Source organism: Bos javanicus, chromosome X, assembly GCF_032452875.1.
Source record: "Bos javanicus breed banteng chromosome X, ARS-OSU_banteng_1.0, whole genome shotgun sequence".
In the NCBI taxonomy this organism is placed as follows: domain Eukaryota; kingdom Metazoa; phylum Chordata; class Mammalia; order Artiodactyla; family Bovidae; genus Bos; species Bos javanicus.
The window spans coordinates 37,623,578-37,639,787 of NC_083897.1; the positions used below are offsets into that span (position 1 = coordinate 37,623,578).

The 16,210-nt window shown below is 47.0% G+C and overlaps 1 protein-coding gene across 3 annotated transcripts in view; it reads left to right on the plus strand.

Annotated features, from left to right (window-relative positions):
• Positions 1–13,732: 13,732 nt before the first annotated feature.
• The window catches only part of GAB3 (GRB2 associated binding protein 3), an 86,338-nt gene continuing 83,860 nt past the window's right edge, over positions 13,733–16,210 (plus strand). The window contains exon 1 of one of the 3 annotated variants that reach the window (XM_061408922.1): positions 13,733–14,018. In XM_061408922.1, coding sequence (XP_061264906.1) covers positions 13,947–14,018 — 72 coding nt within the window. In that variant the 5' untranslated portion in view covers positions 13,733–13,946. The remainder of the gene's footprint in view (positions 14,019–16,210) is intronic. The other 2 variants (XM_061408921.1, XM_061408918.1) reach the window with 2 other exon arrangements.

A 16,210-nucleotide genomic window follows, 5' to 3' on the forward strand; every position in this document is an offset into this window, starting at 1 on the left:
ATCGGTCCTGATGCCGAAATGAAGACAGACGTCGAGGCACATAGAGCTTTGCAGCTTCTAATTTCCATCCTGCTAGAGCGGCACTGCCCAATAGAAACAGAGTGCGAGTCCCTTGTGGAATTTTAAATTTTCCAACATCCACTTGAAAAAAAAAAAAATAGACGGTTACATCGGTTTCAGTAACAGACTGTATTTAACACAACGATCGGCAATATTATTGTTTCAGCATATAAGCAGTGCACAATATTATGAATGACATATTTTGGTATTTTTTTGTTTGGTTGGTTTTTTTTCTGTACCAAGTCTTCTGGTGATGCTTTCCGGTCACAGCGCAGCTGGATTGCAGCTCCACTGCGGGTCTCCTTGAGCTTCCCTTGGGGCTCAGCTGGTAAAGAATCTGCCTGCAATGCAGGATACCTTAGTTCGATCACTGGGTGGGGAAGATCCCCTGAAGAAGGGAAAAGCTACCCACTCCAGTATTCTGGCCTGGAGAATTCCATGAGGTCGTAAAGAATCGGACACGACTGAGCGACTGAACTGAATTGGGCTCCAGGTGAAGTGATCAATACTCACAGGTCGGTCGCGGTGGCGGTACTAGATCGCCAAGCAACTAGCGGCTCCAGGTTCCAGCTCTTTTCCCTCTTCCTTTCATCCACTTCTCTTCTCGCTCTCAAGTGGGGATTCTTACACCTAGCCCCCATAGACTTGATTGATCTGGAGTTATTTCTTTATTGCTGTTGTCAGTGGAATTTTTACCATCATCTTTTCTAACAAGCTACTACTGACAGAAGACAACTATGGCTCTTCTTCCATTTCCTCCTGTGCCGTCCAAAGATTAGGAATTTTTCCATTTTATTTGTGGCTTAAAATATACACAGTGACAGATTTCCTCTTTTTGGTATCTAAAATCACTGTGGATGGTGACTGCAGCCATGAAATCAGAAGATGTTTGCTCCTTGGCAGGAAAACCATGACAAACCTAGACAGTGTTGAAAAGCAGAGACGTTATTCTGTTGGCAAAGATCCATATAGTCAAGGCTATGGTCTTCCCAGTGGTCACATATGGTTGTGAGAGCTGGATGGTAAAGTGGAGTGCTGAAGAATTGATGCCTTCAAACTGTGGTGCTGGAGAAGACTTCTGAGGGTCCCTTGGACAGCAAGGAGATCAAACCAGTCAGTCTAAAGGGAAATCAGCTGCAGTCCATGGGGTCGCTAAGAGTCGGACACGACTGAGCGACTTCACTTTCACTTTTCACTTTCATGCATTGGAGAAGGAAATGGCAACCCACTCCAGTGTTCTTGCCTGGAGAATCCCAGGGACGGGGAGCCTGGTGGGCTGCCGTCTATGGGGTTGCACAGAGTCGGACACGACTGAAGCAACTTAGCAGCAGCAGCAGCAGCAACCTTGAATACTCTTTGGAAGGACTGATGCTGAAGCTGAAACTCCAGTATTTTGGTCATCTGATGCAAACAGCTGACTCATTGGAAAAGTCCCTGGTGCTAGGAAAGATTGAGGGCAGAAGGAGAAGAGGGTGTCAGAGGATGAGATGGCTGGATGGCATAACCAATGCAATGGACATGAACTTGGGCAAACTTTGGGAGATGGTGAGGGACAGAGAGGCCTGGTGTGCTGTAGTCCATGGGGTTGCTGAGTCGGACACGACTGGGCTACTGAACAACAACTTCGCTGTTGCTCAGATGGTAAGGAATCTGCCTGCATTGTGGGAGACCTTGGTTCAATCCATTGTTCAGGAAGATCCCCTGGAGGAGGAAATGGCAACCCACTCCAGTATTCTGGCCTGGAGAATTCCAAGGACAGAGGAGCCTGGTGGGCTACAGTCCATAGCGTTGCAAAGAGTTGGACATGACTGAGTGACTAACACTTTCATTTTTCTTTTTTTTTTAAAATTTATTTATTTTAATTAGAGGCTAATTACTTTACAATATTGTATTGGTTTTGCCACACATCAACATGAATCTGCCATGGGTGTACACTTTCATTTTTCATCAGTTCAGAACTGTTGCTCAGTCATGTCCAATTCTTTGCGACCCCATGAACTGCAGCACGCCAGGCCTCCCTGTCCATCACCAACTCTCGGAGTTTACCCAAACTCATGTCCATCGAGTTGGTGATGCCATCCAACCATCTCATCCTCTGTTCTCTCCTTCTCCTCCCGCCTTCAATCTTTCCCAGCATCAGAGTCTTTTCAAATGAATCAGCTCTTCACTTCAGGTGGCCAAAGTATTGGAGTTTCAGCTTCAATATCAGTCCTTCCAATGAACACTTAGGATTGATCTCCTCCAGGATGGATTGGTTGGATTTTTCATCAGATCAGATCAAATCAGTCGCTCAGTCGTGTCCGACTCTTTGCAACCCCATGAATCGCAGCACGCCAGGCCTCCCTGTCCATCACCAACTCCCGGATTTTTCATATATATGTGTGTGTGTGTGCATGCACATATATACACACGTATATAATTGGTTTTTCCTCATTTAACTTTTATTCTATCTACAATTTATTTTGTTGTACTCCTTGGAAGAAAAGTTATGACCAACCTAGATAGCATATTGGAAAGCAGAGGTATTACTTTGCCAACAAAGGTCCGTCTAGTCAAGGCTATGGTTTTTTCAGTGGTCATGTATGGATGTGAGAGTTGGACTGTGAAGAAAGCTGAGTGCTGAAGAACTGATGCTTTTGAACTGTGGTGTTGGAGAAGACTCTTGAGAGTCCCTTGGACTGCAAGGAGATCCAACCAGTCCATTCTGAAGGAGATCAGCCCTGGGATTTCTTTGGAAGGAATGATGCTAAAGCTGAAGCTCCAGTACTTTGGCCACCTCATGCAGAGAGTTGACTCATTGGAAAAGACTCTGATGCTGGGAGGGATTGGGGGCAGAAGGAGAAGGGGACGACAGAGGATGAGATGGCTGGATGGCATCACTGACTCCATGGACGTGAGTCTGAGTGAACTCCAGGAGTTGGTGATGGACAGGGAGGCCTGGTGTGCTGTGATTCATGGGGTCGCAAAGAGTCGGACACGACTGAGCGACTGAACTAAACTGAACAGAAGGTAATCATAATAATACTCTAACTTAATGTTTTATACATAAGCCTTAAAGTTTTATACATAAGAATGTTTTATTCTCTGTAAGAGAATAAATATTCTTTACATGTTCTTAATGGTTCATACACACTTTGTATAAATACAAAGTCCACAGTGTCAACCAGCATTCCATTACACCCCCCCCATTATTTTATAATGCTTTATTGATACATATTTAGCTAAATTTCAGGAATTCACTAATGGTTCTCCAACACTCCTCATCTGATCTGTTAGCAAAGCCTGGCACCTTTGCTTTCAACAGATCCAGAACCTGATGGTTTTTCCCCACCCTTGATGCTGTCATTGGAGTTCATGCCATCCTTATCTCTCTCCTAGATTTCTTCCTCTGTAGTTCCTCCCTCTTTCTGCTTGTTTCAACTATACTGTCTTCTCAACACAGCCTCTGGAGACACCATGAAACTATAAGTCAGGCCATGTTGCTCCTTTGCTCCAATCCCTTCGATTGCGTCCCATCTCTAATGGGATGAAGATTGCCCCCCATAGGATACATCCTAACACCTGAACCCTATGAATATGAACTTATTTGAAAAAAGCGTGTTTGCAGAGGTCCTGCAGTGAAGCATCTGCGGATGAGGTCATCCTGGATGACTCAGGTGGGCCCCAAATCCAATGACAAGTGTCCTTCGAAGAGAAGAAAGGACACAGACAGAAGAGAAGACCGTGTAAACATAGAGGCGGAGATTGGAGTGATTTGAGACTTCAGCCTCTAAATCGGTAAGAGAATAAATGTTCTTTAAAGCCACCCAGTACAAATGAACCCATTTTCAAAACAGAAATAGTCACAGATGTCAAACATAAACAAGGGGATAAGGAGGGGAGGAACGTATTGGGAGTTTGGGACTGACATATACACACTACTATATATAAAATATAAAATAGATAACTAATAATAGTTAACTAGGTAAATAAAAATATATAATATATAAAATAGATAACTAACAAGTACCTGTTGTATAGTATAGGGAATTCAATAGTCTGTAATGGCCTACATAGGAAAAGAATCTAAAAGAGAGTGGAGATATGTATATGTATAACTGAATTACTTCACTGTACAGCAGAAACCAACACACCATTGTAAAGCAACTCTACTCCAGTAGTCTTAGTCACTCAGTCATGTCTGACTCTTTGCAACCCCATAGACTGTAGCCCGCCGGGATTCTCTGTCCACTGGGATTCTCCAGGCAAGAGTACTGGAGTGGGTGGCCGTTTCCTTCTCTCCAATCAAAGTGAATTTTTTTAAAAAAATTAAAGATTAATTTATTAAAGAATAAAGCCACCCAGTTCAGAGTAATTTGTTACAGCAGCCCAAACCAATGGATAACCCATCTCTCTAAGAGTAAGAGTCAAAATGCTGATGACAGCTGTCAGTGTCTGCCATCACTTCCTCTTCTGAGCCCACTTGCTTCTGCTCACAACCAGACTCACCCCTCTGGCCACAGTGCCTCTAACTGTTAAGACTACTCCCCAGGCACATGCGCTCCTCTTGGGGCTCTGCCATCTGCTGTTCCCTCTGCCTTCAATGGACCTTTTTTTATTGTTTGTCTCTTCACCAGAATGTTCGCCTTATGAAGCCAGGAAAGTCTGGTCTATTTTGTCCACGGCTCTCCACGCAGCTCCTAGAAGATGCTTTGGAAGTATGTGTTGAATGAATCTGTGACTTCTGAACCCTTCAGTTCAGTTCAGTCTTTAAGTCGTGTCTGACTCTTTGCAACCCTATGGACTGCAGCACACCAGGCCTCCCTGTCCATCATCAACTCCCGGAGCTTGCTGAAACTCATGTCCATTGAGTCAGTGATGCCATCCAACCATCTCATCCTCTGTCGTCCCCTTCTCCTCCCACCTTCAATCTTTTCCAGCATCTTTTCAAATGAGTCAGCTCTTTGCATCAGGTGGCCAAACCCTAAACCTTGCCAGATCCCCCCTTACCAGCAGAAGTGGTTCCTCCTCCCCTGTCTGATAAGGCTGCTTCTACTTCTTTGGAGACCTTATAATGATATCACCTAGTCAGTTACCAAGCAAGGGGATGCCCGTTCTTATAACCTACTCCTCCCATCCCTTGTTGTCTCCAATCCCAAGATTTGAGGAGGACGATGTTGGAATGAGTTGTCATGTGCAACCACTGCCTCGCCCCTCAACTAATGTCATCCCTTTGGGTAACATTCCTTTCAGCAAAACACTGAGACATACTTTGGTGAACATTCTGAAGAACTAGTCTCGGGAAGGAGGTGGGAGGTTTTGCCATGGAAACAGGCTTGGGCTCTCAGTGGGAGGTATGGAATCCCAGAGAAGCAGAGTGTAAGTGGTGGCACTAAATCCCATAGAAACAGGATAGGTAACACAACACACAGCAGGGCTGGAAGCTGGAACTAAGATGGTTCACCCCCAAGGATCTTTGGGGTGATTGATCATGCTGTCATGAGTAAGCCCTGGGAGTTGGTGATAGACAGGGAGGCCTGGCGTACTGCAGTTCATGGGGTTGAAAAGAGTCAGACATGACTGGGCGACTGAACTGAACTGATGAAAAATGAAAGTGTTAGTCACTCAGTCAGGTCCAGCTTTTTGCAACCCTATGGACTGTAGCCCACCAGGCTCCTCTGTCCTTGGAATTCTCCAGGCCAGAATACTGGAATGGGTTGCCATTTCCTTCTCCAGGGGATCTTCCGGACCAATGGATTGAACCCAAGTCTCCCACAGTGCAGGCAGATTCCTTACCATCTTAGCCACCAGGAAAGCCCATAGTTGTTGTTCAGCAGCTCAGTCGTGTCCATCTCTTCAACCCCGTGGACTGCAGCACCTACCTGTAATAGACCACTGCCGACCAAAATGCTCAGTCTGGTGAACAGCAGCCTGCCTTTAATCACCACCATGGAAAATCATGGCCTCTCACCAAATTTCCAGACCCAGTCAATTCACAGGCTCAGCTCTCAAACAAGGGTGAGGCCAAGTACACGGAATACTGCAAGTGTGTACTCTTAACCTGCCTCTGACTTACCCTTGGGACCATAGAGGCCACTGTGGTCCACTAGTCAGAGATGGAATCTTAGTCTGGATCTCTCTACTTGTGGGCACCCAGTTCCTGAGTGCATAATTGGAAACCAACACAATTGGCAGCTGGAAGAATTCCAATGATGGAAAAATCATCCAAAGGAAGCCCCAGGCACTGTCCCATCAATTATCTGGCATGTTATCATAAAGAAGTCCCCGACTGAGTGGATCATCTCATTCTGCCCCAAACCATCATGTTGGCCTGCTCCATTAAAGACATCATGCCAAATGGACCAGATGCCCAGGAACTAACAAGTATTTCACCACCGAGTGAAAGATAAGCCCCATCAAAATCCAGGGGCCCAAAACTTTCACAAAGTCTCTGGGCACCAGTGGACTGAGACAGATTGACAGGGACAGTCCCTGCAAAGAGAAACAGAAGTTGCTGAACCTGGAACTCACTGTCATAAAGAAAGAACCCTGACAATTGCTGGGCCCTGGCTGGGAGTGGCACACCACACTAGGATGGTTTTACATCTTGGCCAAAAACCAGCTGGTGAAATTGATGTGGGTCTATTTCTGGGTTCTCTATTCCATTCCATTTATCTATATGTTTCTCCCTCTACTGATACTAGGAAGTGGCAACCCACTCCAGTACTCTTGCTTGGAAAATCCCATGGACAGAGGAGCCTGGTAGGTTACAGTCCACAGGGTCACAAAGAGTCAGACATGACTGAGTGACTTCACTTTCACTTTTTCTACTGATACCACACAATTTTTTTTTTTTTTTTTTACTTTTTAAAAAGTTTTAATTGGAGGCTAATTACTTTACAATATTGTGGATACCACACAATCTTGATCACTGCAGTTAAATAATGAGCCTTGAAATGTGTTGATCTTGTATCCTGCAACTCTGTAAAACTCACTTATTGGTTATGGGAGTTTTTCCAGTAGATTCCTTTGGATTTTCTATGAAGACAATATCATGTGCAAATTGAAATGCTGTTATTTCTTCTTCTCAATCTGTGCACTTTTTGTTTTTTCCCCTTATTGCACTGCCTAGAACTTCCAACATTATGTTGAATAAGAGTAGTTAGGGCAGATAGCCTTGCTTTGTTCCCAACCATAAGAGAAAATGCCCCATTTTTCACAATTTAACCATGACGTTAGTCATGTCCTCCATAGATGCTATTTAACAAGTTGAAGAAATTCCCCCTTTAGCCTTAGTACTGAGTGACTTACACATCATGAGCATTTTGGTCTTGAATCGACATTGGGTTTGTCAAATGTATGTTCTGTATCAATACAATTTCCTTCTCCAGGGGATCTTCCTGACCCAGGGATCGAACCCAGGTCTCCTGCATTGCAGACAGACGCTTTAACCTCTGAGCCACCAGGGAAGCCCTATATGAAGTGAAAGTTGCTCAATCGTGTCTGACTCTTTGTGATCCTATGAACTGTACAGTCCACAGAATTCTCCAGGCCAGAATACTGGAGTGAGTAGCCTTTCCCTTCTCCAGGGGATCTTCCCAACCCAGGGATGGAACCCAAGTCTCCCGCATTGCAGGCAGATTCTTTACCAGATGAGCCACCAGGGAAGCCCAATATTGAGTATAGTTATTCATATAACTAAATAGATATTGAATATAGTTCCCTGCTATCCAGTAGGTCCATGTTGGTTATCTATTTCAAACTAAGCCTAAGAAGTCACAAAGGGAATCCAGCTTGTAGAAAAACACTTGCTCTTCAAATTATCTACTCTCCCCAGGCTGGAGTGCAAACCAGCTGCCCTCTGACTATCTGTCATCATCTCAGATGAAGGGAACTTGATTGTTTCGACAGTCATGGCAAACATCATGCTGGGTCATTACACTGAAGACATCATGCTTACTGCAGTTGGTGGACAAGAGGTACCAGAGATGCTTCATCAAGACACATGTCTGGGGGAGGAAATGACAACCTATTCCGGTATTCTTGCCTGGGAAATCCCATAGACAGAGGAGCCTCATGGGCTATTGCAACAGGGTAACAAGGACATCCCCTGATTCCCAAAAATATTCAGAAGAAAAAAAAAAAAGACACATGTATGCCAGAGTGTGGACTGTGGGACATCAAGCCAATGAAAACCCAAGAGAATGACCCTTAGTGATGTTTTGAGATGGTCTGGACCATGCTAGGTATTCAGTAAGTTGCTGCACCTCATACCACCTCCCACTCAGGCACCACATTTGGTGGGGTTCTTCAGATTCCATAGGTAACATATACTACATGAAATTGTGCCCACCGGTGCTTCAGCAAGTCACCTATGAGGTGACATGGTTTTGGTGGGACCCAGGGCAAGGAAAGTCTCTATGGCAGGTACTAGTCATTTGACACACTGCAGGGCTGCATGGACCTTGTGACAAGTCCTGAAAAGAGAAACATCCTGTGGACTCCCGAAGGACATCATGCCCTCTACTACAAACACATTTTCCTTTTGATCAACAGCTTCTGGCTTATTCCTGGTCTGTGGGAAAGTCTGAATGTCTGGCCATCTAATCCTCCATGGGAAGGGGAAGATTTGAGACAAGATTTATGTAGGTCTGGAAGGTATAGGACAGTCGCTCAAGCAGGTGGTTCCCAGCTCAAGCAGGTGGTTCCCAGCTCTGTGGCCCCTGCTGTGGACGAACGACCCTTTCCCTTGACTGCCACGTGTCCCCTCCTAGGTGTCTTGCTCAAGGTCTCCAAAGGAAGCAAGTGGCAGGATGCATGGGTTGGACTGAGAGTCTAATGGGGAGAACTGTTTTTACAGAGGAAAGTGAAGTCGCTCAGTCATGGCCAACTCTTTGCGACCCCATGGACTGTAGCCTACCAGGCGCCTCTGTCCATGGGATTTTCCAGGCAAGAATACTGGAGTGGGTGGCCATTTCCTTCTCCAGGGGATCTTCCCAACCCAGGGATCAAACCCAGGTCTCCCACATTGTAGGCAGACTCTTTAACATCTGAGCCACCAGGGAAGTTTACAGAGTAAACGAATCAGCAGAGAGGAGTGCAGAAACTACCCTCAGGTCACAGCCACTGGCACTGCTATGTACTCAGCCTGTCCACAGCAGAGACCTGCATTCATTCCCCTAGTAAGGGAGCCTTTGGACTTCCCAGGTAGCTCAGCTGGTAAAGAATCTGCCTGCAATGCCAGAGACCCCTTTTCGAGTCCTGGGTCGGGATGATCCTCTGAATAAGGGATAGGCTACCCATCCCAGTAGTCTTGTGCTTCCCTGGAGGCTCAGATGGTAAAGAATCCACCTGCAATGCGGGAGACCTGGGTTTGATCCCTGGATTGGGAAGATCCCCTGGAGGAGGGCATGGCAACCCACTCTAGTATTCTTGCATGGAGAGTACCCACGGACAGAGGAGCCTGGTGGGCTGCAGTCTGTGGGGTCACAAAAAGTCGGACGCGACTTGAGCAACTAAGCACAGCACGGCATGGTGGCCTTCCGGGGGGAGGTGTCCGCCACCTGGTGGCCATTGAGGAAATCAGCCCACATCCCGCGGTGGGAGGGGCCGCAATTTGTCCTGTCTTGAATAGGTACTTATCTTAAGCGACTTTTTGGATGACTTGGCCCCCCATAGACTTACTGTCTTGCATTCACTTTAGCAATCTTTCATATAACAGTGCTTCTGACCAAGGTAATCCCTGTAAGACATGAGACTTGTGTCCTACGCTCACACCGAGAGACTGCCCTGAAGACCCGGGCTGTAGATGGTGGGGATGGTCAGTCTAGCAGAGGTCAGTTCCTACCCTAGTTGGTGAAAAGACACTGAGGGGGAGCTGCTGTCTTACAGGAGTCAAGACTGAGGTGGTGGCCATTGTATGGTGCTGTTTCTCCTTTGCTGGAATCCATGGCCTGTGAATCAAGAAGGGGGAAGGATTCCTCACGATTAGGAGTCATCATTCCTAATCGTCTACTCTCAGGGCATTTTATCCCCTGCCTGCAGCTTGGAGCTCTGCTGGTTCCCAAGAAAGGGATACTTTTACCAGAACCCAAGTGTTGGGTCCATCATATTGCAAGTTGAGATTGCCATCTGGCGACATAGGGTTTTTTATGCCACTGAAACAACAGGCAAACTACCAGTCTACTGAGTAGGCTTGGATGGTTGATGTTGTTTTTTAGTTGCTCAGTCATGTCTGACTCTTTGCAACCCCATGAACTGCAGCACACCAAGCTTCCCTATCCTTCACTGTCTCCTGGAGTTTGCTCAAATTCATGTCTATTAAGTTGGTGATGCCATCCAATCATCTCCTCCTCTGTCGCCCCCTTCTGCCTTCAATCTTTTCCAGCATCAGGGTCTTTTCCGATGAGTTGACTCTGCATTGGGTGGCCAAAGTATGAGAGCTTTAGCTTCAGCATCAGTTCTTCCAATGATATTCAGGGTTGATTTCCTTTAGGATTAACTGGTTTGATCTCCTTGAAGTCCAAAGGACTCCCAAGAGTCTTCTCTAGCACAATAATCCAAAAGCATCAATTCTTTGGTGCTCAGCCTTCTTTATGGTCCAACTCTCACATCCGCACATGACTACTGGAAAAACTATAGCTTTGATGATACGGACCTTTGTTGGCAAAGTGATATCTCTGCTTTTTAATACACTGTCTAGGTTTGTCATAGCTTTTCCTCCAAGGAGCAAGTGTCTTATAAATTCATGGCTGCAATCACCATCCCCAGTGATTTTGGAGCCCAAGAAAATAAAGTCTGTCACTGTTTCCAATTTCCCCCCATCTATTTGCCATGAAGTGATGGGACCAAATGTCATGACCTTCGCTTTTTGAATGTTGAGTTTTAAGCCAGCTTTTTCACTCTCCTCCTTCACTTTCAGCAAGAGGCTCTTCAGTTCCTCTTCACTTTCTGCCATAAGGGTGGCATCCTTTGCATATCTGAGGTTATTGATATTTCTCTGGGCAATCTTGATTCCAGCTTGTGTTTCATCCAGTCCGGCATTTTGCATGATGTACTTTGCATATAAGTTAAATAAGCAGGGTGACAATATACAGACTTGATGTACTTCTTTTCCAATTTGGAACCAGTCTGTTGTTCCATGTAAGGTTCTAACTGTTGCTTCTTGTCATGCATACAGGTTTCTTAGGGTGTTATCACCTGGAAATAGTGTCACTGTTCGCCCATGGGATTGAGAAGGATTATGACTTGAATCTAAGGGATCCTCTGGGGTACCTCTGACTCCTGCCACATCCAGGCAGACCATGAAGGCTTCAGGCTCAGCAGGAAGAAAGATTTGAGCCACTTACCAGATAACGGATTCTGACCAGCTGAAGTTGGAGAGCAAACGGAAGACAGGGAGGGTAGTGAAGAAGGAACTTAAAAAGACCAAGGATGGTCTCAAGATCAGTTACAGAAAGGAGAATGGTAGTAGCTGTTGGATGGTGAAAAGTTGTTGCTGAACAAAAAGACGCTGGGATTCTTGGCCTCCGGAGAATTCAATCCGGGGCCAGAGATGAGGCTTGATCGCTCAGAGCTTTGTGTAATAAAGTTTTATTAAAGTATAAAGGAGATATAGAAAGCTTCTGACATAGGCATCAGAAGGGGGCAGAAAGAGTACCCCCTGCTAGTCTTCAGCTGGATGTTATATAGTCACTAGCAGTCTGTTAATGAAAGAAAGGAATGTCTTAAAACTCAGAATGGCACCAGGCCCCTCATCCATAATATGCATTTTGGGATAATCGTGGCACCAGATGATTCATCCCAGGCCATAAAATGATTGACCTGAATCTTGTAGAAGGGCAGATTACCATACAAATAGTTTCGTTTACATAGATTAGGGGAACAATGTCTGAGTATAACATACTGGTTTGTCAAGTAGTTTCTGAGCCATTAGGCAGAACCGACTTGAAGACAGAGTCTGGGGTAAATGAATAGAACATTAACATAGCTTAAGACAAACATTTCCATAAGAAAAATGCATTGGTTAACTCAAGGTTTGAGAATAGTTAAGTTCAGGTGGAACCAGGTGTCATTATGGCAACACAGTATTTTAAGAGAAACCTCCTTTTAAATTTGTATAGAGAAGGAAAAAAATATCGCTAGTTTGTTTCCTCCTGCGGCTTAAGAGATAAAAATGTCTGACACTTGCAGCCTATTTCCTCCTTTTGGAGACCCCTGGCCTTCCTGCTTGTTACCCTCTCAACGGGAGGGACACATCAACTTTCCAATTTTCTTTACTGATTTTATGGATGTCAAAGAAAGGTTGATTGAGGTTAGCTTTAAGTTTTCCTTTAGGTTTGAGACTGTTGAGGTGAGATGGTATGTGAACCAGAAGACAAATCAATATTCCCTAGAGATGGCTATAGTGACTTATGGGCATTGTGGTCTCCTGTTTTAGGGAGTGCTGTTTTGTTTGTATGAGGAATAGTATAGCAGCCTTAACTTTGCCAGAAACCAGTGGTTGTTGCTAGGGTGTTTGTATTGATACTGGCTAGCAAGGGGGTTTAGTACAGTGGATAGTTGGTTTTCTCTTAGCTGCCACTGACTCCTGACGCTACAGCACTTCCAATGGTTTTGTGAGCACCTTTATCCCTAAGGGCTTCCCTGGTGGCTCAGATGGTAAATTTGGGAGACCTGGGTTCAGTCCCTGGGTTGGGAAGATCCCCTGGAGAAGGCAATGGCCACCCATTCCAGTACTCTTGCTTAGAAAATTCCACGGATGGAGGAGTCTGGTGGGCTACAGTCCATGGGGTCGCAAAGAGTCGGACAAGACTGAGGGACTTCACTTTCTTTTGCTCCCTGAATTAAATCCCTTTCTGCTTGAAACCCCTAGAGCAAACTCTGTTCCCCACAATGAATCCTGACTGATTATAGAACAACACATGAACATCAATGTACAAGAATCATTGCTCTCTGGAAGGACATGGTAGGAGGCTGAGAAGTCTTTTTGTCAATCAACAAAATGATGTGACCTTTGTTGCTTCCAACTGTCCCTTCCGAGGGAGAGGCATCACACGGGTTAGAACTCTGGGTGCTGATCTGAACTTTGCTATTCGTGCTTTTGTGTTTACCAAGTGTGTTCACCAAGGGCAGAGTGTCCGTTGAAGAGCATACAGCCAGGCCTGGCTGAGTCTCAGTTCCTCCGTTGGATGACTTTGGCAGGAGATGTCTCCCTGTGGCTGAGTTTACTCACCTGCACGATTGAGACTGTGTAATAGGGGGTGTGGATCTAGGGAGCTAGCCCCCTGTCCAGCGTTTGGCATAGTTACGGGGCCCCGCAGGACTCGGCAAGTGTCGTGTGGGTGGCTGTTGTTTACCGGCCTCAGTCCCCGGCTGCATTGTCTTTCTGGGATCCATCTTTTCAAGTCTGCAAACAGCCCTTGCCCGTGTGAACCTTTCGACTGGGGAGGACTTGGGTTCTGTCCTGCCGCCGGAGTCTGCAATCTTTGGGGGAGGGCTCCAGCAGAAGCAGTCCTTGGCGAACCAGGGGAAGCGGGAAGTCACGGGGCGCTTAGGCTGCGTCCATGAGCTTTGACTCCGCAGGTGCGGGTGTAGATTTCGCCTCTTGCGACTCCGAGGCCGAGGCCGGAGGCCCGGAGACCAGCCCTTCTGACGCGGCCGATCGGGGTGGGAGGGGAGGACCGGGGGCGAGATTAGCGGCGGGGGGACCCGCTCCGGCCCGCCGGGCTGGGCTGCCTGGAGCCGGGGGGTGGCGCCCGCCCCCCGGGCCGAGGGTCGCGGGGCCGCCGCGGGAGTGGCGGCTCTGGGCCGGCGATCGGGCGGGAGGCGCTGGGCCCGCCCCGCCGGCAACCCCACCGACTTCCTCCGCAGCGGGCGCTGGCCGAGCCAGAGGGAAGGCAGGCACCATGAGCGCGGGAGACACCGTCTGCATGGGTTGGCTGGTCAAGTCGCCCCCCGAGAGGAAGCTGCAGCGCTACGTGAGTAGGGGGAGTCGCCCCGCGCCCTCTGGGGGTCCCGGGGCCCTTCCGCCCGCGGGGGATCCCCGGGATCCTCCCCACCCCCGACGCTCCGGCGGCGGGCGAGGCAGGCGGCCGGCAAAGCGAGATCGCACGTCGAGGAGGCGAGCGCCGACCCCGGTCTCGGTGCGGGACCTCCCGAAAGAGCGTCCCGGTCTCCGGGGCCGCGGCGGCGATGGGCCGCGAGCCCCATCCTTCCGCATAACTGTCATCGGACACCGCCGCCCTTGCGGTCTTCCCCAGGCTGTTCCTTCTTAGCTCTTTTCTTCGGACGCCCCTCTTTGCTGGTACCTATGGGCACCGCGGGCTTTCGGTAGGAGGAGACACGGGGAGCTCTGGAGACCTCCCCTTCCTACGCATCCCATCACCATCTTAAATGGACGACCCCCGGCTCGAAATTTCTTCTCTCCAGCCGCGTCAGCAGGACAAGGTCTTTGCAACGTACACTTGCTCAGACCCTTTCTCCGCTGAGCCAGGAGCAGACTCGTGTCCGTCTCTTAGAGGCATTTTCTCGTTACAGCCATAGATCTAGATTTTTTTCCCCCTGATTTACGACCAGTGTTTACCTTCGTCATTCTTTTGGGGTCCACCAGTCCCTAAACACGAGGTCCAATATTTCTCGGGCTCTGAAGCACTCAACAGCTTTGCTAAGGGTGCAGCTGCTTGGAAAACTCACTGACGTTCAAAGGTGGGGAGGTGGTGATGGTCTACGACAGACCCGGCCTTACAAAGCCAGCTCGAGGCAGGTTTCCTCTCTGCCCTTCGACATACGAGCCATTTTAAAACTTTACTGGAGAGTGTCCGACGCTGCAGGAAGCTGGCGAACCTGCAGACCAAAGTTCGTGGAAGGTTGTTGGCTAGGACTGGTGTATATCTTGTCCTGACGAGACTGGCTTAGGAAAGTTGATTAGCCCCTCGTCCACTTGGGGAAAGCCATGAGTGTCTACACCTGTTATCACATGTGTTTCCTTCTCGGGAGGTCCAATGGAGGTGTGGCAGGTGTGGACTTTGCACAGGTTAGTGTGTGGGGCGTGTGCTCGGGTGGTGGTGGAGGAGACTTAGGACGCGAGACTGCCTCAGTGGCATCCTCCAAACACTCCAAGATCAGAAAGGGTAATTTTTTCTAATGAGGGACATAGTCGTTTAGACAGGCTTTGATGCTTTTTGGTTGAAAGCCATCTCCGGAACACACGCCGAAGTTGTTTCTCTCTCTAAGCTCTGCAAGAATCTCCTGTGGCCACTGGGTGGCGATCATGCGTCAGGGCCGCGAGGCAACGCGACGCTATCACTCAGCCGCTGTTGGTTCAGATCTTATAAGGAGTATTCATTCCTTCTTTCTTTTAATTGAGCACCAACTCTGAACTAGGCCCTGTGTCATCGAGAAAAAAAGACTTGCTCCCTGTCCTCCAGAAGTCCACACCGTGACATTTGTAACACAGCGACATAAAAAAGCCGGCTACTAGCACAAACAAGGCAATAACTCAGTTCTTACATGGCCAGAGCAAGTAGTACTCTGTTCATGTTTCTTAAATAACTAACAGAAGCTGAGTCTGTTTTTAGGTTAGTCTTTCAGTGCAAGCTAAGCTGGTGTTTCATCCTCTTGAATCCATGAGCCGAGTTAGTTTTGTGACTGCTCTTTTAAATTTAAAATTTAACTGTAGTTGATTTATAGTATTGTGTTACTTTCAGCTATACAGCTATAGAGTTTTTCCATGATAGGTTATTGCAGGATATGGAATATAGTTCCCGATGCTACACAGTAGGACCTTGCTGTTTATCTGTTTTATTCATATTAGTGTGTGTCTAATTCCCAACTCTTAATTTATCCCCCACTTTCCCCTTTGGTAACCATGTTTCTTTTCTGTGTCTGTGAATAGATATTATGTCTACATATTTCAAAAATTAAAAAGTATATATATTTAAGACATACATGGAGAAATCTCACTCTCCCCTCTGTCATCATCCATCTTAATTGCCCTTAGCCCTCAAGTAACCATTTTTTTCTTAGTTTGTTCCTTCACCTGTCCAATATTTATTTATATAAATACAAGGACATATGTACATAGCTCCTTATTTTCCCCTTTCTTGCACAAAAGGTACCTTAGTATATATTCCATTCTACGTTGTCTATTCATTTAAGAAGACAAATAGAT